Here is a 22,593-nt window from a genome sequence, read left to right as displayed (position 1 = left end):
GAGCGCGGCGGAGGCAGCGCGCGCAGCCGCCGCCCCTCACCGCAGCGCGCCGCAGGTGGCGGGGCAGGACGGGGCACGCGCCGCGGGGGGAGGGGCGGGCCACACCCTCCCCCCCCCACACACACACCGGCCGTTGGCGCGCCAGCCAATCAGCAGGCGCCCCCCCCCCCCCGCCGCACGTGCCGTTGGGCGGCGGCGGGGGCGCGCGCGCGGCGGTTACGCGCGGGCGAGCGGCTCTGTGTAGCGAGGTGTCTCGAGTCCCGCGGGGACGYGGCGCCTCGCTTGTCCCCTGTCCCCCCCCTCCCCGACACAGCTATCCCAGGCGCCACGGCACGCGGCTCTCCTCGGCCAGCCCGGCGCGGGACGGGGGCCGGCCCTGCCCTGCTGCGGAGGGCTGGCGTGAGGCACGCGCGAGCCCCGAGGGCCGCGCGGCGGGGCCGGGGCTGTGCCGTGGAAAATGCCGCGGCCGTTTCAGACGCGGGCTCGGTGAGCAAGAGGCCGCGGTTCAGTACCTGGTAAATCCGGCGGCTTCAGAGAAGAGCAGCCCGGTCGCGTAGTACTTCCTTCTGCTGATAAGATCTTCGCTCGTCACGGGCGGCGGCCGCTGCCCCGCTCGGCTTGGCTGCAGGCGCCTGCTGACGAGCGAGGGGGAGCGGGCGAGGCGGCGATGCGCGGCGCCGCCGCCGGGCTGCCCCGGACCGCCTCCCCGCCGTGTAGTCCCGCTCCCTGCGCTCCTGGCAGAGCCAGCCGGGCGGCGGGGCCGCGCCTGGCGCCGGCATGGGAACCTTAGGGAAAAAGAAGGAGAACCAGTGAGTTCGCGGCGGGGCGAGCCGCGGCCGGGCGGCCCCGGGGTGCCCGGCGGGGGAGGGGGCGCGGGGCCGGGCGTGGGGCGTCCGAGGCGGTGGGGCCGCGCCGGAGCCCGCCGGTTTCCTCTCAGGTGGGAAAGCGCGAGAAAGCGGCGGCGGAGGAGGAGGAGGAGGATTTTGTTTCGCTCCGTCCGGCGCCACTCGGCGCCGAGCAGGCGTGGCGGATGGTCCGTAGGGGCTGGGAAGAGCCTCCGCGGAGGGTCAAGGCGAGCAGGGTGGGCGAGAGCGGCGGCTCGGGCCGTGCCGGGCGCCCGCTGCGCACGGGAGGCGGCCGGCGCCGGGCTGCCCCGGGGCAGCGCCCGCGGGCGGCTCGCTCCGCTCGCTTCCCCTGCCCCGGGTGCCGCGCCGGGGAGCTCCGGGGCGCTGCCCTCGTCCCGTCCCGTCCCGTCCCGTCCCGTCCCCACCGCCGTTACCAGACACCCGCGAGCGCCGCTCGTACCGCTGCTACCTGCAACACCGCCACCGCGCTTTGTTTTTAAATATAAATCTATATACACTTTCCACACTTTCATGTCGAATAACTGCTGCAAAGAGATCTGCTCTAAAGGATGATAATGTGTCACCAGTTGAGTTTTCCCTGACGTGTTGCCAAGTCGGCCAAAGTGACATTACAAACTTTTTTTTTCTTTGAGGTGTGGACAGTTTTGCTTTTGTACGCTGTTCGGTGCTGACTCTGTTGTTGCCAAGATGTTGCTAGCTTCTGTCACTCTTGCTTTACTAAACCCCGTTGCATTGCGAGGATGCTGTGCCCGGCACTGAAGAGACTTGGGAGTAAAGTTGAGAGGGGTGTTTAAGCTTGCAAAATGAGAGCTCTGAAAGCTCGTCAGGCCCTTTTTTGTCTGAGAACAGGAAGTTCACAAAGCTGAGAGGGAAATGTAGAGAAAAGGAAGAAAAAAATCTTTCAATAGCTGTTGTCAAATTACTGCGGAGGAGATGAGAGATGGTCAGTACCTCTGTGGGATCAGGCCTGGTTTTCCTGGGTTTGAAATTCTAGAGACCTGGGAGCAGCGTGGGTTGTGAGTGGCATCATGGCTTTCACAGCATTGAAATGAAGTAGAAGTTTAAGATAAGGCTTGAAATTCACTGGGATGAGGTAGAGTCCAGTCTGCCTTCATTAGGCATGTGTATTTCCACCTTCCTCCAGAAATGCCTATGCTGGGACATGTGTCTTTACTTTCTCCATCTGTAATACGCAGTTACACACTGGATGAATTTCTAAGCCCTTTCTTCCCAGGACTGTTAATTATTAATGAAGTCTTGCACAGAAAAGCTGTATGAAGGTTTGTATATCTGCAGCTGAAATGCAAGAGTCCTCACCTGAAACAAAGTAGTTCCCTTAGGAATTTATAAGAAATAGAATTATTTTTAAAGGAGCTTTATACCTCACCTCCATGTAAATTTCCATTCCCAACAACTTCAGCTACATCTGCTTTCAGCTTATCCCATGATCTTTTTTTTTCTCCTTTTTTTTTTTCCCCTTAAATATCTCATTTTAAAGATGCTGCAGTAACTTGTTCAGGAAGATCATGGAGTGTAAATTGTCTCTGAAATAGGCCCCAGTTTTACTGAAACKTTGTCCTGTGTGAACTATGTGATTATACGCTCATGCAAGATTTTGAAGTGGTTCTTGTTACATGCAGGTGAAAATGTTTCAGTACTCTTCATACTTGTGACACTGTATATACTTACAGTTTTATATAGTATGGTGATTATATATGCAGTGAACAGACTAATGTTATCAGTAAACATAAATACTCTTGACATGTAAGATTTTTATAATACAAGCAAAATACAAGCCTAAAACTAGATACTTGCTTTATTTTGGTCTCTTCAAAGTATAAAGTTTTGTGGTTAAAGGTATTAATTCAGTCGTGTTTGCACTTTTAAAGTAACTTAGTAGGAAATAATAGTATACAATATAGAATGGATACAAATTAATCTACTCTGTTTTTTGTTTTTGCTGTGAAATACTCCACTGTAAAGTTGCACTTATATTTTGAGTGTTTACTTTCATTTGGAAAATGACTATTAATAAAGCTAGTCTGCCTTTTCCCAGCTGTATAAAACTTGATTATAGTTATACGTTTCTTTTCTTCTTTATTTTGATGTGGACACAAAAATGTGTGGTGGTAGATTATTTCATGACAATCTTCCAGTGTTACATGTCCTATATACACAGTTTGAGGGACTTTTATACTTATGCTGAAATCTTAATGTAAACATAACTCCCAAGCAAAGAAACAAGAATTTTGGTAATATGACAGGTCATTCAAAGAGCTCTGTAACYGTGTGCCTTACAATCCACGCTTAGCAGGAAAAATGTCATTTATTGAGCAGTCTCTTTGGTGCAGTTATTAAGTGGGAGGGTTATGTCTTTCACCAACCTACCTACTGGGAGCTAATTGCCTTTTAAATTTCTCCTCCTCTCCTATGCAGTGAAAATTTGCCACTTGCATTTCTTGTACTTACTTCACAACAGTGCTTTCTTTTTAGGCAACCTGCCCAAGGATGCAGCACTGCCCCCAAAGCAGYGCTTGAGCTGAAGCAAATCAATCACTGTCCCAGCCTTTCAAATCTTAMCCAAGTCACAATGGTGCCTGTAGGGCACTTAGCCAAAGGGGCCACTTTGGAAGATCTTCTTGAAACCTGCATTCAGTCTTTTGGTGAGTGTCTRGAAGTTTTTAGAATTATATTGTATAATTCTGTCCTAGCTACATTTATGTTACTGGTAGAACAGAAAGSCTTAACTGCTGATTACGTATACTGCAGGTGACCATGCATATTTTGTGGGGATATGGATCTGTTTGTATAGGTAATATATGCTGAGAGTTTAGGGTGATTACTCTCTTTTTTTGAGAGAGTAAGGTATAACTGAATCATTTCTTTCAACTGGATTTTTTGTTGTTAGCTAAAGTACCAAATTCGCAAACTTTAGCAAGGAGTCATTTATGTCTTCCATTTTGTAGTAATATTCTAGATAGTGTGTGTTAACAATGCTTGTTACACGTTTTGAAATGAGAAGAGCTGTTTTCAAGCTAAGTAGAATAACATTGGTTTGTTTCTTGCTTTATCAGTACAGATATAAAATTGCCTTGCTGCAATAAATTCACAACTAAATAAAATTCACAACTATATGCTTTTTTGAACTTATCAATTATTCATCTTCTACTGGAATTGCAGTATATTGACAAGTGTGATTGTTGCCTGAACCCTATATCTGTCGTCTCTTTTTTTTTTTTCAATGATATTTCATTAGTAAGCTTTTTTTTTTTTTAATGTTATGATAGTACTGAAGGGCTTTAAGGTAGGAATAAAGTCAAAAGTATTGATAAAGGATTCTGAATTTTTTGCTTCTCAGTCATGCATCTGTTCTGGCAGAATCCTTCAATGCTACGAGCTGGTTAATACCTAAGACATAGCTTGTAATATCTTACTTGCAGAGTTGTCCTGAGATAATAATRGTACTGAACTCCAGCGCCCCCTTAAAATAACTAATCTGTTGGGTTAAATAGTAATGCACAGTGCTGATCTAGTGCTGGTAGCACTTAAATGCTGTGTAAACAATGACTAATCTTTGATACTCATTGAAAGCATTTTTGTTTTTTTCTTTTAAACCTCATAGAATGTACAGAGAAATGTATGTCTGAGAAGAGCTGCTGTAACATGCAATTGTCAGTAATATTTTGATTCTTCTCAGTTTTTCTCCTCCATTTAAAGAAACTTCTGAATTAATATAAAATCCTGATTCTTAAGCAAAGTTTGCTTAATATTCTTAAAATTTTTGGTTTGCTGTGTATGAGATGAGATATAAAGTACATGTAAGACCTTTATATRTGGTTTTAGTATTGTGACTAGCTGTCATATTAATTTACTTCCATATTTTTATGTAAAAAAGAGTTATAAATGTAATATTATGAAAATCTARTAAATGATTGTGGTGATTGTCTTCAGATACTTCCTGAATGGTGATTTTATTGGCTTAATTTTATTCTAACAGTTTTTTTTAATACTTAGCTTCATGTATCTGACTGTGTTCTCAGATTCCTGGAAATTCATAGGTTGTAAGGACTAAGATGACAAAGAAAAGCAACTGCACGTGTCTAGCTATGTATGCATGTGACTCTTTCTAATRGGATTAATACTTAAATTACAAAATTTACCATAATTCAATGCTGTTAAGTAGTACTTAAGTCTGACAAAAGTGAGTTGCAGTGCATCTGCAGCCATGATCTTAAATTTGTTAATGTTTGCTAGAATTATGGTTTATCCTGTTGAAACTTCGATTCATTCACTGGGCTATTCATAGTATTGTCTGTGTGTGTACATCTTCTGTGATATGCATGTTCTTAAAATATGCTGGAATTTCCCCAGAGAGTATTTAAATGAGTTGTAATGTATAGCTAGTACAACCAGATAACCTACTTAACAAATTTGCTGGCAGCTACAAGAACCTTCTTTAAGCAAAAAACATTTTGCAAAATACATTCATTTTATTGTGCAAATAAAGGAGGAGGTAGAAAAAAATCCAGGAGTTCTCTGGATTGGGGGGGTAGAGGAAGAAGAGGGAGGAACTCCAAAGTTGCTGAGTGATTACAAGTAAACTTAAAAGATAAAACATTTTTTCCCCCTTCATATAGCACTGAAATGGAGCTGTTACCCTGTACTCTTACAGTTTTCTTCAGATTGAGGTTATGTCTCTTCAGTGTGTCAAACGTGACTTGTATTCTTTCGGATATTATTCTATTTGAGCAAGTTCTACTTCAATATTAAAAAAGCAGAAAACCCACCTCCTCCCTAAAGTGAAGTGCTGCTTGTTATATTTTTAGTTTACTTTCTGAAAAAAGCCCTTGATTTATTTGCTCTCTGAGGTTAAGTAAAACAATATGCAATAGATAGATGATACATCATGTTTCAGAATGTATATACTGCRTCATTCTAATACTATACTACACTTGCTATTATTTGCACAGTTATAAATGCATACATTTATTGGTAAATGAAGAATATAGCTTTTTTGTTTGTTTTTGAACTTGATTTTACAAGTTTAAAAAAAATAATATGTAAGAATTGCTGCCATTAACARCAGTGTGCAAGGGCAAGTTGGCAGAGTACTGCCATATGTGAAGAGGGCCTAATGAGGAAAGTCTTAAAATCAATGCAAATTTACAAATGTGAAGAAAACAAATGCAAGTTACTTATCTTCTAGTATGAATAAGGGGAGGAAAAGAAGGAGAAAGGGGGTCATGTTAACTTGAAGCAAGGACTGAGAAGCTAAGCTTTACCACAGTGTTGTGAATGGATTCCAGGATGTGTAGAAAGACAACTTGTGTTAAAGTAGCTGAGGTAATCCAAACCTGGTGTAAGAAGGTGGGGAGGAAAGACTGGATTTTAGTGCTAGTCTATGGGTCTGCAACAGTTCTCAGTAGAAGATGACGCTGGAATGTGGACAGAATAACTTGAATTACAGTGGTGGTGCTGTTTTATCTGCTGATTCTAAAAGTAGAGAGATATTAAGGTGTTTTTTTTGGGGGGGGGGGGAGGAGGGAGGTTCTTGAGAGAAGACCAAAAGCTTATACAGTGTAGTTAATTGAGAAATCTACTTTAGGATGATTGGTGTGTGCTCTTCCACCTCTTGGCCATCTTGAACTTGAACTGAAAAATGATAGGCATCTGCATTAGAAAGCCAGAATAAAAACAGATAGCATGATGTGAGATAGTGTAAGGTCATGTGAGGCATATCTGAGAGATGAGTGTTACACCAATGTTTATTCAGTAGAATATTTTATTAACAAAGATGCCAAAAGTAGAGGCTTCTTGAAGTCCCATGAAGGACTAGGTTGATGAGTAAGATGAACCATCCTGCTAATGAAATGCTAAATGCCAAGGCAATAGAAAAACCAAGACATGAGCTAGGACAAGTTTTCAGGAAAAAGTATGACTGGTGCTGGAAGACAGGGAATGTCTTAAAGTGTCTTAGAAATACTGCTCCTGAGATTAGTCCAGGAAAAGATTTGTAGAAACTTGAAACAGTTTTCACCAGTGTAAAGAGAAGAGATATGATAATATAGGACAGAGATTCAGAACACATTCTATGTGGCTTCTAAGTGTTTTGGCATTAGAAGTAGCTACAGGATGCTGCTACTGCTCTGGTCTGGATTGACAAGGAGAGCTGTACAGCACAAATATAGACATCCCATTTGATTACCTTAAAAAAGAAAGAAGCGTGACATATAAGTGGAGCTGACAATGACTTTTTAAAGATGAAAAAGTGATTGTATGGAAAGAAGGAGGAGTCATAATAGGGCAKTGAAGAAAAAGAGAAATCAAAGAAGGGGAGGAGAGTGCATGGCCAGGAGGAACATAGTGTAGGGTCGTGAGATGACTGGGAAGACTAGAGAATGCAAAGAGTGTAGAAGGGTTAGATTCAGTAGAACCTCTCCAGCAAGGATTAAAATCTAAATTAAATTCTGAACAGAAAGGTCATAAATAATTAAAGGTGGATGTTCAGTTGGCAACAACATAGCTGAAGCTGTGAGTTCAAGAAAGCAAAGAAGTAATTAATAGAATGTGGCTTGGAATGTGCCATCTTTAGGAGAGAGAGAATGTATTCCTGGGGAAATCTGCATTAGTAACTGTACTTCTGGAGTGTAGTTTTAAGTAGAACAGTGACTTTAAAATAAACCCCATGAGTCCATGCAGTACATRAAATATATTCTTTTGCACTAATCTTTATACTGTTCTGTAAAAGCTGGTATGGCTTCGTCTCCTCATTGTTGCTAATTGTAAAGATATTTGCTCCATCAGCTTTGTTGTTGAAACCAAAGGTAGAATAGGATCTGGCTGGCTGTTCCAGAGCTATATTGATTATTTAATGCTGACAGTTCAACAAAACGCAGGAAGCATATGCTCAGTAGGACAGCTCTGCTTTCTGCTTGTTCTTCTTAAAGAAATCCAGTTGTGAATGAACGCCTGTTAACATACATTTAGTCCAGAAATTGTTATAGATCAGATGAGAGGAGTATTTCAACAATGTTCACTTCGCTGTATAAATATATCTTGTTTACTGTATTTATGCTAAATATGGAAATGAAATAAGAATAGTTSATAACACTTTACTCAAGGCTGTTCTCAAGCTACTATGAGCTTAATGTTTTGACAGTTCATTAGATGATCAGTTTCTGTTCTAGCAGATACTTTTTCTATTTGTCTATTCACTGTGTGTTTTTGCAGATGTACTTGCCTAAGGGTGTTAGATGGTAAGTGTTTTGACTGTAAGCTTCTGTCTTGCCATGTAAGAATATCTCTAGGTTTATCTTGATTAAGAGTTAAATGTCTGTTTGTTTAAAGGATTGTAAAGTGCTTCAAAACATCTACTCGACTAGTTTAGTGCACATTAAACTCSTGCCTCCTGTATCTGAATAGTGCAAGCATGTTTACTGTAGCACATAGAAGGACTGCTTATCCTACTATTGAGGCACTTCAGTTACTACTAGACCAGATGACTAACATGGTGTGGCARATGGTTAACAGCTGAAGTATGCTCAAATGAAAAAGGAATTCATGAAACATCTTCAGATGCAGAGTCACTGTGCCATGCCTCTGTATCTGGTTTCTTAAACTTTTTAAGTAAAGCAGCTGAAGTATTTCCCACAGTACCTGCATGTTAATACATGTTATATACAGTATAGTTCTATATGGAAGGCCAACCGCAATAAACTGCGGTTGAGTCAGTTGTTCATACCGCTGTGTCACTCTTTAATAGAAAACAATGCATCTTTAAAACAACCATCTTTAAACCAATAGCTAACATCTTTCAAAGACTCTAAAAGCAATAACCTCATGGATTGGCAATACTCTCAATAGAGTTTTGCTGATAGAGTGAACATAATGCAATTTGTAGTTTCTCGTGGTCGTAATAGCCTTAGCTCATGATGTAAATTGTTCTGCAGTGTCTGGTCAGAGCAAAACCAGTTTGTTGCCTCAGTGTCAGACAAAGTGAGATGTTTGTAAACAAGCCTTAGAAATTCTGGAAACTGCTTTAGGATTGGTATGGATGAAAGATTCCACATAGTTGTGATAGAGATGAGAAAGTTGGCAAAGGTGAAATTGCCTTCGTAGGTGCTTGCTACCTAAAATTGTGCCAGTTAATTGTAGTTAATGTTTTCTAGAGCAAAAAATCCAGCAGAATTGTCTTAATTCTGTGAACTGGTAATATTTCTGTAGTTCACTTTTGCATTAAAACCGTGCAAAAATATTTTGAGTCTTAGGACTTCTTTGAGAGACAGGTAAGAATTGCATCCATTAAAACAAACAAACAAACAAAAAAAAAAAAAAAAAAGAAGAAGAAAAAGCAAAGAAAAGAAACAAGAAAGTTAGAGTTCTCTCATCAGGAGCGCTTTAACCATCTTCTCCTGTATCATACAGAAAACTTGGAAATTTTATCCAATTTTTCCCCTTCAACTTATTCAGAAAAATCCTCCCTTTTTCTAATATAAGTCTAGTTGAAATATACAATAACCAATAAAATAATTACAGTTCAAGAAACAAAGGATTTTTATCCATTGTTAAAAACAATGATAAATTTTTTAAATTCCAGTGACACGGAGAAGAGTATCTCTGGTTAATTTGGTCTGCTTGGGCCATTCAGTATTCTCTGGAATATCCCTTTTGCATAGTAGCAGAGAGGGAGGTTGATACTTCTAATGATTTTAAYGTAAAGTTAAAAATAGGCTCATTAGACTTTCTTTATACATCAGAGATATGAAAATGAAATCTTGACCTAGATTTATATCTAATAATGCTACCATAGAGGAACTGAGGGACTTTCCTTTCATATTGMGGACTGAGGAGTCTCTGCTGGCCAGTGATTAGTCCATGAAGAAGAACATCAGTCTCCAGTGCAAATACTTTGTTTGGATAAAATTTACATTAAGCTTGAAAAGTCTTAGGAGTTGCTACAAGTTTCAGTTTCACAAAATAAACATGTGGACTCCTAGCATGGACCTGTGTGGAACCCTCATGCTCATGCCTCTTCATGAGGAAAAGGTGATCAGTTTATCTTTTCCCTACAGAGCAGGGAAGTTAGATTTTGATAATACTGAAAAAACCTGAGATCTGATAGACTTGCATGTTCTTCTGCCTCCTCTTCCCCAATGATTCCTTGCTTCATCATTAATCATTCTGAAATGTATCCCTTTCAATCTGATGAATTACTTGCAAAGAAGTTGCCCATTGCTATTAAAAGTCAAACATCCTCATAGCCTGGTGTGGTCGTTGATGCTGATGTTCAAAGGAAAGCTTAGTTCATATAMATTATAGCACAGAATTCTGACTCAAAAGCAATTATATCTTTTAAAGTATATACACACCCACACAGCACAACTTCTGTCAATTRCTTTTCTCTGTTGGGTTTGCCTGGATGGTCACTTGTTTTCTTTCTTCACAAGTTTGCAGAGGTTTCTCTCCTGCCCAAGAACCTAATCTGAATGTTGAGATGTCTGTTTCCCCCACCCCTCCTCCCAAAAATGTAATTAAAGTTTGTTTGCAGTATTATTTCATRGTATAGTGGTTTTGATCTTTTATGTTTTAAGTAATGTGGGCATGGTTCTGTGAAATACAGTRCAGAAGCTTTAGTATTGCGTGGCAACAGAAATTATATTAGTGACTGAGTATTGGTATTGTGGGAACATAAGAGTAGTTACTGTTCTGTAGAGTGCTAAATGCTGTTTAGCTAACTATGAAAGTTGATTGTGATAAGAGCAAAAAGGCAAATAGATGTTTTKTGACCTAATATCTGGAAGAAATTTTCCCAAAGAAATAAAACTTTATTTATACTTTAAAGTTCTAATAACTAGTTGGACTCCAGTCTTTCTAATGTAATTGTCCAAAGTCAAGGTGCATTGTTAATAAAAGAAAATGAAGACAACTTACACTTCTTACTAAATAAGGTAGTCTTATCATTTGCTTATTTTCATCACAGGAATATGAGAGAAAATTGTATCATCATACCTCTAAATATAAATTCAGAAAAACAATATAACTTTTATCCTTCAGTGTACAAAAGCTTAGATAGTGATAAAAGAGAATTTAATCTCCTTAGAATGTTACATTAATTCCACTGTTTCTTTTCAACCTATCTATGAAGTAAAAGCAAGAACTAAGGCACTTGTTCTTTAGGCTTTCCCATACATCTTTCTATGATACTTGGCTTAGTTTGTGCATGCTTCATTGTGAAGTCTTTCAGTATTTAGCTATTTATTGCCAAACTATATACTATATAGCTGTATTAGTTATGCTAATACTTAAGACATTTCTTCAAAGGTCTTTTTAAAAGTCTCAAAATGAACGGACTTCTCAAACTACTTCATAGTTTAATGTTTCTGCATAGTTTWATCTTTCTGTTAGGGAGGTTAAGCTGGAGGAAGAAAGCTGATAATTTTCTAAATGTGATACCATTCACTCCAATTACTGAGGTTAGAACTTGAAAATGCAGCAGGTAGGAAAAGGCAAAGATATGAGTGCACCTGTGAAGAGCTGCTAAGATAACGCTTGCATTGGAGATGACTCGAGGAGTTCCCAAACACTGCAGTTTTAAGACTCAAATGTATAAAGAGCTTATACTAAGGAGAATTCAGTGCCTGGTGCCATCTATATCATGATACAGATGATGTCATAGAGATATGACGCTATTATAAATCTTTTTTCTGAAATATGGAACTCCTCTGGCAGAGAGCAGTAGTGTCTGAGCTTCAAGAGCTGCTTTTATTTTTTTGTTTTCAGTTGTTTTCAACATCAGAAAATGATTCTCCTTCAAAATACTCATTTTGTGTATGGATGAAATTTTCCCTTCCTCCAGGAGAATTGGCTATATTTAAAGTTGATTATTGCATAGTGTTACTTTTTCAAAAATCAGCATAAGACAAAGTACTTACTTAGATTGAAAAACTTGCAAAATGATCAGATATATGTATTAGTAAGAAATATACTGCAGTAGTACCTAGGAGACACAGGATTCCCTTGTTCTATACTGTAGCAACTGAACAATGGGCCCAATAAACCTTACACTTGAATACGTATGTGAAGATTTTACTGACTAAAACTTAGCAAACTGCAGCTATCTTGAACCAGCAATTGGGAACCTTTTGTTTGTGGATGTTTGATAGTGAGACATAGTGGTCAGGTATGATTTGGGTTTGTAGTGAACCTGTAGAGTTTTTTTGGGGAGTAAAGGGCAGGGGGAAGTGAAGGTCAATGGTGAATAAGACATGTTCCAATCTAATGATGAGGCAAAGGTACGATCAGAAGCTGAGCTCGAAACCATTTTTCCATAGCATGTGTGAACGCTAATTCGAGAAAGTCATTTGGAAGTCAGAGCAAAGGTTGGAAAGCTGAGATTTGTGAAGAAGGGATACCTGAAACAGCATTCCAGAAATACTTTAGCAGGAGTAAAGGTAGGAGCATGCRAGCCACCACTGAAAATCAAGGCCAGGAACTGGGATCTGTGTGATTTGCAACACCTTCAGATCTCTAAGAGGACACCTAGTTGGTATCTGCTAATCAGTTATAGTTTGAACCTTAAAATGGAGTTGACTTCATGTTTGCCTAGGTCTGATGACTGGCTACCCCTGGATCAATCCCATATTTAGCTCATTATAAAACACTGCTGTTGCGGGATGAGTTAGTGCTGAACATACGGCTGGGTTCAGTGGTGATCTAGTGATACAGGCCTCAGAAGTTTCTCATTTGTTTTATACGTCAGTGCTTAAGCTYGTGGAGCTGTGCTGCCAGGCATTATGCCTGAACTATTCAAGAGCTGCCTGTATTCAGGAGCTCCAAACTACAAGTTGGTGCTCAAGCATTGTGATTTATAGCTCTAAAAAAATCTTGAGCACTCAAATTATGTTTTGTAGGCTTTCTGTAAAAGAACTATTTGGTAAAAAGCTATCATCTAAATTCGTTAAAACTTAGTACTTTTAACATTCTGTATATTTGACGATGTATAGAACAATGAATATTGGTTTTGTATTTTTAACTTTGTCTTGTTGCCTGTACTTAATCTGAATTTCCAAGGCTAATGGGATGCTTTCCACCCACATTTCATTTGGTTTTCTTTGAAGAACATTTTAATTTCTCAAAATCATTCCATTTTCCCTTGACAAAAGCTTTTACCTTCTTGTTTTCATTTCAAAGAATTACCCAGAGCTTTTTCTCCAAGATGTAGCTTTCAAATAATTGTTTCTGAGAGAGGGTAATGCCTTTCCCTTGAGGTTTTTCGCTCCTACTGTTGCACAGAATAGTCTTRTTATCCTTCTGGATTGCATATTAGACTCAACTGTATCTGGGCTGTATTTGCATTGTTAATGAGCACTTGGAGGAAGAGCTGTCATTTCACATAGACCTGATACAGGGCGTGGGGAGCCAGTGTGGTCATGATTCAGCATTTGGTTTTGACAGGTTGTTTCACCCGGTGAGCTGTGTGATGTGCTGGCTTTTTTCTTTTCCATGCTGTAAGGAGTTTGAAGTGGGAAGTAGACTTGGAGAGCTGCCAAGCTGATAGGGTTTCTTCCAGCATCTCTGTTTACTTGGCTTAATATTATAATTGTTATTTCTGAAAGTTATTAACAATTTGAAATAGTGATATGAGATAAAACAGAATTCACTAAGGAAAAGTACTAAGTTCTACACCTAGGGTAACCAGTTATAAAAAAAAATATATATATATACATATATATACATATATGTATACACACACACATATATATATATAGTCAATTCCTTCATTTGCAGCCTTTCTACAGAAAAGGATCTCAAGATAAAGCTGGGAATGTGAAAGTGATTTAATGATATTGTACCACTGAACAAAAGGCAAATACTCTAAGGGGAGATGTATATATGTATATTTACTTTTTTTAAAAAAAGTAAAATGTACAAGATATTCAAAGTAATCTTTTAGCTCTGTTGCTAAGATCTCCTCTAGAATGCTTTATCCAGTCTGGTTCATAAAGGTGCAAAGTATAAAGGATTCAGAGAAGGACATCAAAGATGACCAGAGATCTAGAAAACTCAACTTCTGAGAAAAATACTGAGAAAGTTGATCTTTCTTAGTTAAGACAAGAGAAGAGGGAAGAGACCTTTAAATCAGGAAGATATATTAGCAAGGGGACRAGAATGTATGCATGTATGTAGTTGATTTTGTTTGGTTTCTGTCTGCTGGAGGTTGAGTCGGGACATAATGGGCTTAAGCTACCAAAGTTACCACAAGACCTTGACTAGGCAGTAGGGAAAAGTCTCTAATAACAGGTGTTCAAATGTTGGAATAAGTCATCTACAGAGGCTGAAAAATCTACCACTGAAAAAATTAACAGTGAATTAAACTGTTTCTGAAACATTCTTGTTTAGAGAAAACTGATTATACATTGGAGCGGGGGAATAGAGTACATTAGCTCCTAGCCTTGGTTTCTCCATTAACAGAGGTTTTATCTGTTACTGAAAAATAAACGGCTGTTTTCATCTCAAAAAGTAAATGCTGTAGTATAACTTGAATCTCTGCCCTATCTCAGTAATAATCTTCATAATTGATGAGCAAAAGACAGTGGCTTCTTATACATCTGATCCTGACCAAATTTGATCAATTTAAAAATGGGACAGTTAAATGACTACAAAGAGGTCTTTTATGGGGTACCAAATTCCCATGCTGCAACAACAAGCTTGTAGTAAGAAAACTRTTACATGTGCTATGTATATTTTGAGCTGAAGAGGAATAGAGTGCGTGTTACCTGTCTTTGGGGAAACCTCCATGAAGTATCTGTGAATTATTCTTGAAATATTTAGTTCAACTTTGGTTCCTTGTAACATTTCTAAGGTTATCTCATAGTACTGCCTTTCTCGTGTGTGGCAAAGATACTGGCTCATGGCTGTTGTAGTGTTTCAGCTCAATCACTAAATTCTAGAATGTGTCTCTGTACATCCMTATTTCATATGTATCTGTATGTTTCATCAAACTCCTTGATGCTAGACTTTGACAGCATGAGTCCTCCCAGTTTTTATATCACATACTCCTTTAATTATCTTTACAGATAGACACTTGTAACACTGTCCTCCTACCAACTTCTTAAAACCATCGGAAAAAACATTTGGTGGAAATCTACACGGCACCTCGGTAGAGTCACCTGTTACTTTTAGCTCCTTGCTTAATAAGACTACCTGGCAATTGCTTGATGCTGTCTTGTGTGTTGTTACTTTTGGTGCTGGTTTCTGATGACTGATAGAAGACTTCAGGTAGTTTGTATCAGTTACTCATGTTCATAGCAGTTCAGTCACTGATGCCAGTGTTCTGTGATTCACTTCTGATGTATTTCAAATTGTACACAAGCTGAGATAGTACTAGTAAAGACAATGCATATGAATTACTGGTCAAGACGGTGCATATGAAACACTGCTAAAGACTGGTGATATAGTACTCATAGAGACAGTGCATATGAAATAAAGGGCTCTTTCTTCTTGCAAAATTCAATTAATACGTTCTTGGCATTCTTCCTGTTGCCTTATGCTTGCACCTATGTGAGTAGGAAGGCGTGAGTAGAATGATGCTGGCTATAGAACATACTCTCTCTTATAAGTACTTTAGCATAGATTTGGTGGCTGTCAGGACATGGTGAAAAACAGGCAGTTTGTTCTTTAGCCTCGCCTTTGAGTGCTTTGATTCCCTCAACTGCTCTAGCAACAAATGATTCTTTAATTATTTCTAAATAATGGGTTACAGGGGGTTACAAGTTTGATAATGCAATAGAGTAGCTGATAAGCCTAGATTAGGATGTTCTTATTCCTGTGAGTTCTGAGTCTCACATATGCAATGGAGCATTTCTAATTGTAATTTTTAGTGGCATCTTGTTAGTATATAGATAGTAAAACACTTAGCCCTAAATGTCACATGTGTTGTCACATCCAGTTAAGTACTGGAAAAGTATATTCAGCTGGTGTATTCTTCTTTGTTTCAGAGGGTATTTATTAAAATATCTTAATATGATAAGGGCAATCATAGGAAAAAAGAATGCAATTGGTGGGTTATTTGTTTTGCTGCGGTAAAACAAAGCTAACACTTATGCAGTATACTTGCAGCATTCTCTTAAGGTAAAATTGTCTAGCTGAAACACACCCATTCCATTTTATTTAGTATTCACTCAGTGGTTTCTGCTCAGCATGGTATGTGGTTAGAAACAGGTATGCAAACGGAAATGAAAATGAGTTTCAAGAAACTTTTAACATAAACTGCTGGAGGTTCAAGTGAATGGTGTAGCATACAGAGGCATCCTTGCAAAAAAGTCAGAAAAGTCATCTTATTGACTGCACCATTTGCACAAAGGTAGTTTACTGTAACTTTTGAAGCTTTCTTACACACAGCTACATTTAGGAGGTGAGCTTTCCAAATAAGTGACCTAGTGATCAGAGATGCAAAGTACCCAGTGACAGTTCTTAATCTGAAACTAGGAGCTGGTGTCCCCTCTTGCCTTGTGCTCATTTTTACCAGTTTAACTCTGTGGATTTCGTTGATTCTGCACACTTTTGAAAAGCCGATGATACAATTACAGCTATATATAGTTAATACATGTGTGCATAGCCATATTGACTTCCAAGTTAAGTGTGTATTGAACTGCTTTGCTGGTTAAGTAAAAGCTCTTAGATGGAGGCTCTAGCAGATCAACCAATTTTGTAAAATGGGTGTTGATTGATGCAGGCTCTGTGTGCAATTCTACTGTTCATGGAGATGCTGAAAGAGTAAGAAATGCCAGATCCAAAATGGTTAAGTATCATGATCTGTCCCAGCCTTCCTGCACAATTTCCTCACTTCCATGAGTAAATACTGGGTGTTTTGCCCAGTGTGCCCTGGTGCAGAGTACTTGTTCTAATCCCCAGGCAGTTTATATCCCAATAAGATTCTTCAGTAATGAATGAAATTAGGTGAGAACACAAGCAAGGAACACACAAACTTTGATTCATGCTGTAAAACTGAAAGCTCATAGTATAAGTCAAGAGGCAGCTCAGGATTTTTTTCAAGTGTGATGTAGTTGCCTATTCACCAATCCTAACTTTTATTTTCCGTTAATCTSTTAGAGTACCATCTGTATCAAAAACAGTCAGTACTTTTCTTCTGTCCCCTTTTGGAGACTGCTGATCAGTATTCTCTTCCAGTCATTCAGCCCTCTAACTGCAGTTCTTTGTCATTTCTTAAGGACCCTGACTCATCTGGTTTCCAGTTCATCTGACAATATGTTTCTCTTATCTATACAGWCAACAGTGAATGGTTAAATACAATTAATATATTGAATTATAGCAAAGAACCGGTTTCTGGCTGCTATCTTGTGGGAACAGGCACTGGTTCAGTCCAAAACACTAATGGTGGACTTTTAACTCTACTGGTTCTCTGAACAGAATCTATACACTGATGTTTTAAAGCAGGCGGTAGAATGTACTCTATCATTCTTGCACGAGACTAACAAAAAGTCCTTGACATTCAAAAGTGTGCCCATGGTTAGTAATAGAATATTTATAAGCTCTTCATTTTGTCTTAGTTTAATCATTTGCTGAGCAGGATGCTCAGTATTTCTCATTAGTGATTGATTAGTGACTGCCCTATCGYGTTCTTGGAGCTCAGTTAATACATGAAAAAAAGGAGGTTGGAAGGACTGAAGGGCCATTTTAAAAGTACACAAATCTGTAAATCTGTYTGCAGCTGCTTCCGCTAGTTTAAACCTATCACTGTATTGAAAGAAGAGACTGAGAATAACCCTATAGAGATTTTGCTCCTGGATTTTCCTTTTTTTCTCTCTCCCCCCCCCCCCCATAAGTTAGAGATTTTCTAAGTTTCTAATGGCACCAGTAAGAGATGCTGGTGCCCGCTGGCTCAGCTTGCCGCACTCCGTTGTGGAGAGACTGTTGTCCCCTGTTGGACAAGCTGATCATGTGAACTCTCAATGACTGAATTCGGTCAAAATAGATGATACTAGTACAGATGTTTGTTTCCTTTAAGATATTGGGCTAATATACACTGCATCAGCTGTTTAAAAAAAACAAACCTGAAATCCTGCTTTACTTTTAAAAGACCCATTTTTTCATAAACTGCTTCTGATGGAAATGAAGCAAAAATAAAGACAAAATTACTGACTTTGTGATTGATGAAGGAAGCTTAAAATGATTATACAATGTAAAACTGACTGACTCCAGTTCTTTGTTTTCCAGATTGTTTAGTGTTCTGTTAATGCATTGTAAATTACTAAAGATTTTGAGTTTTACTGTCAAGAAGTAACTACCCAGAGATGACTCTGGTCAGTTTTTAAAAAAAAAAAACTTAAAAAGATAAGATGCTGATTTAGGAATAACTAGTTCTGGTAGGCATCTAGTTAACAGTTTCCTTGGTTGTGATTGGAATGTAAAATTCTTAATTTTACATTCTGACTACATTAACTGGCAATGTTGTTAAATACTAGAACAGAAGTATTTATTGGACATTTCTGCCTCTTCTGTATTATTGAGAATTCTAGAAATAAAATATWGTTTCTAGGACAAATTGCATTTCCTATTATTTCCTATTATGTACAGACAATAAGAAGGCAGTGTGTGTTTTGGGTTTGTTACTTTTTATAAATTCGTGTTTTATAATGCTGTTAACAGTTCTCTAAGCACTGCTTGCTTTAAATCTTCTCTCCTTTTAGCTTATTGTTCCCTTTCCTTTATACTATACCTCATTTTCATGGCAATGGGACAGGCTTTCGCCTGGTGTATAACTGAAGATAGAATTGCTCCTTAGGAGCCTGGTCCACAAAACAATTTAGCTGTAACTGTAAAAGGTAATAAAATGTCACGGGCTCTGTAGAATTCACCGATCAATGTTCTTCTGCACATCCTGCCCAGTAGGCTTGCGGTAGTAAAAGATTTCAGGACTCCTCGTTGTACTGAGTTTCTGGCAAACTGAATGCTCTTTTAGTAGAACAAATGAAGTTGTTTACACTTGATAGGCTACCCAATGTATCCGCTGCTTTCAGGGTTCAAAGAGACAGCTAAAACAGTATCTTCATTTGTAAACTTCAGGCTTAGGCCATCCTCAGTCACCCTCCCACTGAAACTCTTCATGCAGTAGTTAAATGATCGATCTGTCTGCCAGATTAAAGTAAATTTAGTGGAAAGAGAGGAGTTTCAAAGATTAGTTCCCTACAGATGTTGTGTAAATTGAATGTATAGAAGAGACGCACCTAGACTGGTGCCCAYGTTTGTGGAAGGGCTGCTGAATGAGCCCAGACTTTGTCCAGTTTGGTTTGCTGTTTGGTCAGTCACCTTAGAGTCAATCACATCATGTGTTGCCTTTTGTGTAGCCATTAGCTTTGAGTAGGATGGCATTGATGTGGAGAAAGGGGAGGAGAGGACTTTCAGGAGGGTGTGTGCTGATAAAGGGCATGAATAGGACCATTGTGGAGTGAAGAATAGAAAGAGACTTTTTTTTCTAGAGGAAGTCTGACTGTAGTAGTTCTACTAAAGGTGTAATTTATTGTGTGAAAGGAAAGGCCTTAGCTCTGGGGACAGCTCTTCTTGGTATCTTACTGTATAAAGGCATGGAAATTGTTGTTCAATTACTAGCTTGGATTATATTGGTTTGTTAGTGGTCAAAGTTTAGTGCTCTTTTTCAGTGCTATACAATTTAAAAATGTTTTCATATGCTGCAAATGTTGTTTTACCTACTGCTTCCATTCTGTCTTACTGTGCGTTATTACTACATACGTAGGTGTTACTGCTGTTTTGAGTAATAACTGCCTATATTCTCATACAGGACAATATATTTAAAATTACTTGAAAAATACATATTTTTTATTTTTGAATTGGTACCCAATTCTGGTTCAAACCAGCTAGGTTCTCTCATCAATCTATGCAAAAATATTATCTCTTGTACTACAGTGTTTGTTACAGAAATGCAAACTTTTAAACATTCTGACATGTTTGATGCCCGTGGTCTTCTCCAAATATGGAGGGAGGAAGAAAAATAACAGAAGGAAAAGTAGTTTAAAAACCTGTTTCAAGGGAAATTCGTGTAAGCAACAGTTTAAGAAAATGTGCATTAGGACATTTGGGTCCACCTTGACAGTATGCACAAGTTAGCATCTCAGGACTTCTGCCTAGGCGATATGTTGTTGCATTCATACCTATGTATAGAATCTAATCTAGTGYATTTTGGGCAATATATATGTCAGCTGAGCAAAAAGCTTCACATGGAAATAAAAATATCTCCATTCTGTTTAAGTTCAGTCGTACTATTGACTGACTGATCTCATTCTTTTGTACTTTAATTTATTACTTTATTTCAGAGGATATATTGATCTTCCAAAAGTTAGGCATTTGTTTAAGTGCTTTGCTAGGCTGAAATCAGTATGCATATTTGTCTCAGAATATTTTCAGTGCTTTTGAGATAAAACTTTTTTTCTGTAAGGGTCTTCTAGATCCTTGTAATGGAACACAATATAAAAAATAAATTAGTATTGTATACCTCTCTCTAGAAAAATGATGTGCCTCTTAATTTAGTAACTAACCACTATCTTTAAGATAACATAGATGAACATAGGTGATTAAAATTAGGATGCTGAAAAAGCTTCTTGCATGCTGTTTACCAAGTTTTGGTAAGATTCCAGTAAGAATACACTTTTTTTTTTCTTCCCCCAGATTTAGAAGGAAATGCATATCAGAACAACCAKCTGCTAAAGATAATTCTGACCATGCATCAATTTATCATCTCCTCTGCGGACATGCTCCAGAAACTCATTGATCTATATCCTTTGTAATATTCACTTGCTGTTAAAGTAAAATTAGATATATTTGACAGTGTTGACATGCATAAATATAGGATAGTTAGTCTATGGATGTATTACGATTCGATTAATAAAGCAATATACTGATCATTAACTTCTTTGCTTATGATCCACGAAGTCAAAGTGAAACTCCAGATCAGATTTTAAGTAGGATAATTCACCCTCCCTTGGCGATAAAGAAACATGTAACAGCTGTTAGATTAAAATAGGCACCTCAGTTAATTACTGTGGACCTGGGTCTAAATTTCAGATCTCTCCATACAAGTATGGCATGTTTGATGTAGTTTTCACAAATACTATTTCTCACACAACTCAGAATTACAATGTGCACTGAAGAAAAATATAATATACTGTTTAATTATAAAATATATCTTCTTGATTAGTTGCTGGTTTGAAGTGAACTGGATTCATATGTGTGTTTGTGGCTCATTAGATTTTCATAGTAAAGCTATTAAGATCATATTAGCAGTATAAGTGTGTCTTATATAGGATTTTTTAATTATGGAATATATTACTTGACTTACTAGGTTTACAGAATGTTTACTCCTAAGYAGTTGAGCACAATGCAGTTAGGAAGCAGGCCTGACATGCTAAGAATCTCTAGTCAGTCTTGGTATGTTTTATTTTAGATAATCCTTTCTTCCCCCAAACTCACTGGGTTAAAGGCGGCATCTTTTACAACAGAGATTTACTATAACATTAGATTCTGACCATCCTGATGCTTCTCTACCACAGTGCGGAGTAAACATTACATCRAATGTATCACACTACCACTGTGGTATAATGTCATATTAAATTTAGGCTCATGCATTATTTTGAAAATAGAAGAAAGTAATTGCTAATTGCTTGCCTGTTTCTGGGAAGTAACACTTTCTATGATCAGAGAAGTGATTCAGACTTTTACCAGACTTGCATATTTTTGCAGTTTGACTCTGCATATAGCTCCCTGCAAAATCAGTGAAAAAAAAACAGATTTGATTGGATTAAATAATCTTTTTTTTTCTTTTTTTTGTACTTGAAAAAATTTGGAAATATTCCAGTTTCACCATTTTTTCCATCCTGAAATTACTTTAGYGTATTTAGATAGTTTTTGATTATTTGAACACCGTCTAACTTCAGACACTCATTTTAGAGCCATTCAGAATATTTGGGCACCTATTCAAACCTCTTTACGTCTCCTTACAGTCAGTATAATTTAAGCACCTAATCTTGGCATTTAAATCTTGGATGGATAATATATCTCATATGTGGCAGGAGATTCAGGCTGCAGTCAAATTCTGTCAGATTGTGAGAAGATCTGCAAGATATTTTCCTGAAATTGTGTTATGCGAGATATGCATAACACACATTTCCAAGTGGGTTTTCCATATCTTCAAAAGAAATTGGTTACTGTACAAGAACTTTGCACCAATGACCTAATACACTAAAAAGGTGGGGTGTTTTTTTTTCCCAGCTATCTCTGTATATCAGATGAAACTATTGAATGGTTAGAGAGGTGAGGTTAGTGAGAAGAGGTGTTTCAGATTATTTTCCATTGTTACATATAACTGATTAGATGAAAATGGCATCCATTTTACAAAAAGCTCCAGTGAATCGTACTAACTAAAGAATATTTCTTCATGAAAATAATTCTTGATGAACTTGTTGTTTCATGTTTTAGTGAGATTTGTGAGTGCATGAGTTTTATAATAAGTTGTGAAGCAGATTTCAAAGGAGCACATGTAGAAGGCAGGCTCATTTCACTACTTAACACTACTCAGTGCTTGAGCAGCTATGTCAGTATTGCTTATGGCTGTCTTATCTACAACACACTTCTGCTAATAATCTTAATGTGCACATTGTGTATGTTTTGTATAAAACTTTAATCTGATGTTAAATGA

At 38.4% G+C, this 22,593-nt stretch overlaps 1 protein-coding gene across 1 annotated transcript in view; it reads left to right on the top strand.

Moving 5' to 3' along the window:
* Positions 1 to 22,593, top strand: part of RASGRP1 (RAS guanyl releasing protein 1) — a 46,646-nt gene that overhangs the window by 1,409 nt on the left and 22,644 nt on the right. Inside the window, exons 2-4 of the mRNA XM_085306673.1 lie at positions 314 to 515; positions 3,360 to 3,529; positions 20,568 to 20,673. Of these exons, the coding sequence (XP_085162799.1) occupies positions 314 to 515; positions 3,360 to 3,529; positions 20,568 to 20,673 (478 nt within the window). The remainder of the gene's footprint in view (positions 1 to 313; positions 516 to 3,359; positions 3,530 to 20,567; positions 20,674 to 22,593) is intronic.

The sequence above is a fragment of the Rhea americana genome, unplaced genomic scaffold (assembly GCF_003343005.1).
Source record: "Rhea americana isolate MKP2758 unplaced genomic scaffold, rheAme1 scaffold_245, whole genome shotgun sequence".
Taxonomy (NCBI): Eukaryota; Metazoa; Chordata; class Aves; order Rheiformes; family Rheidae; genus Rhea; species Rhea americana.
This window is presented reverse-complemented; position numbering and strand designations above follow the sequence as displayed.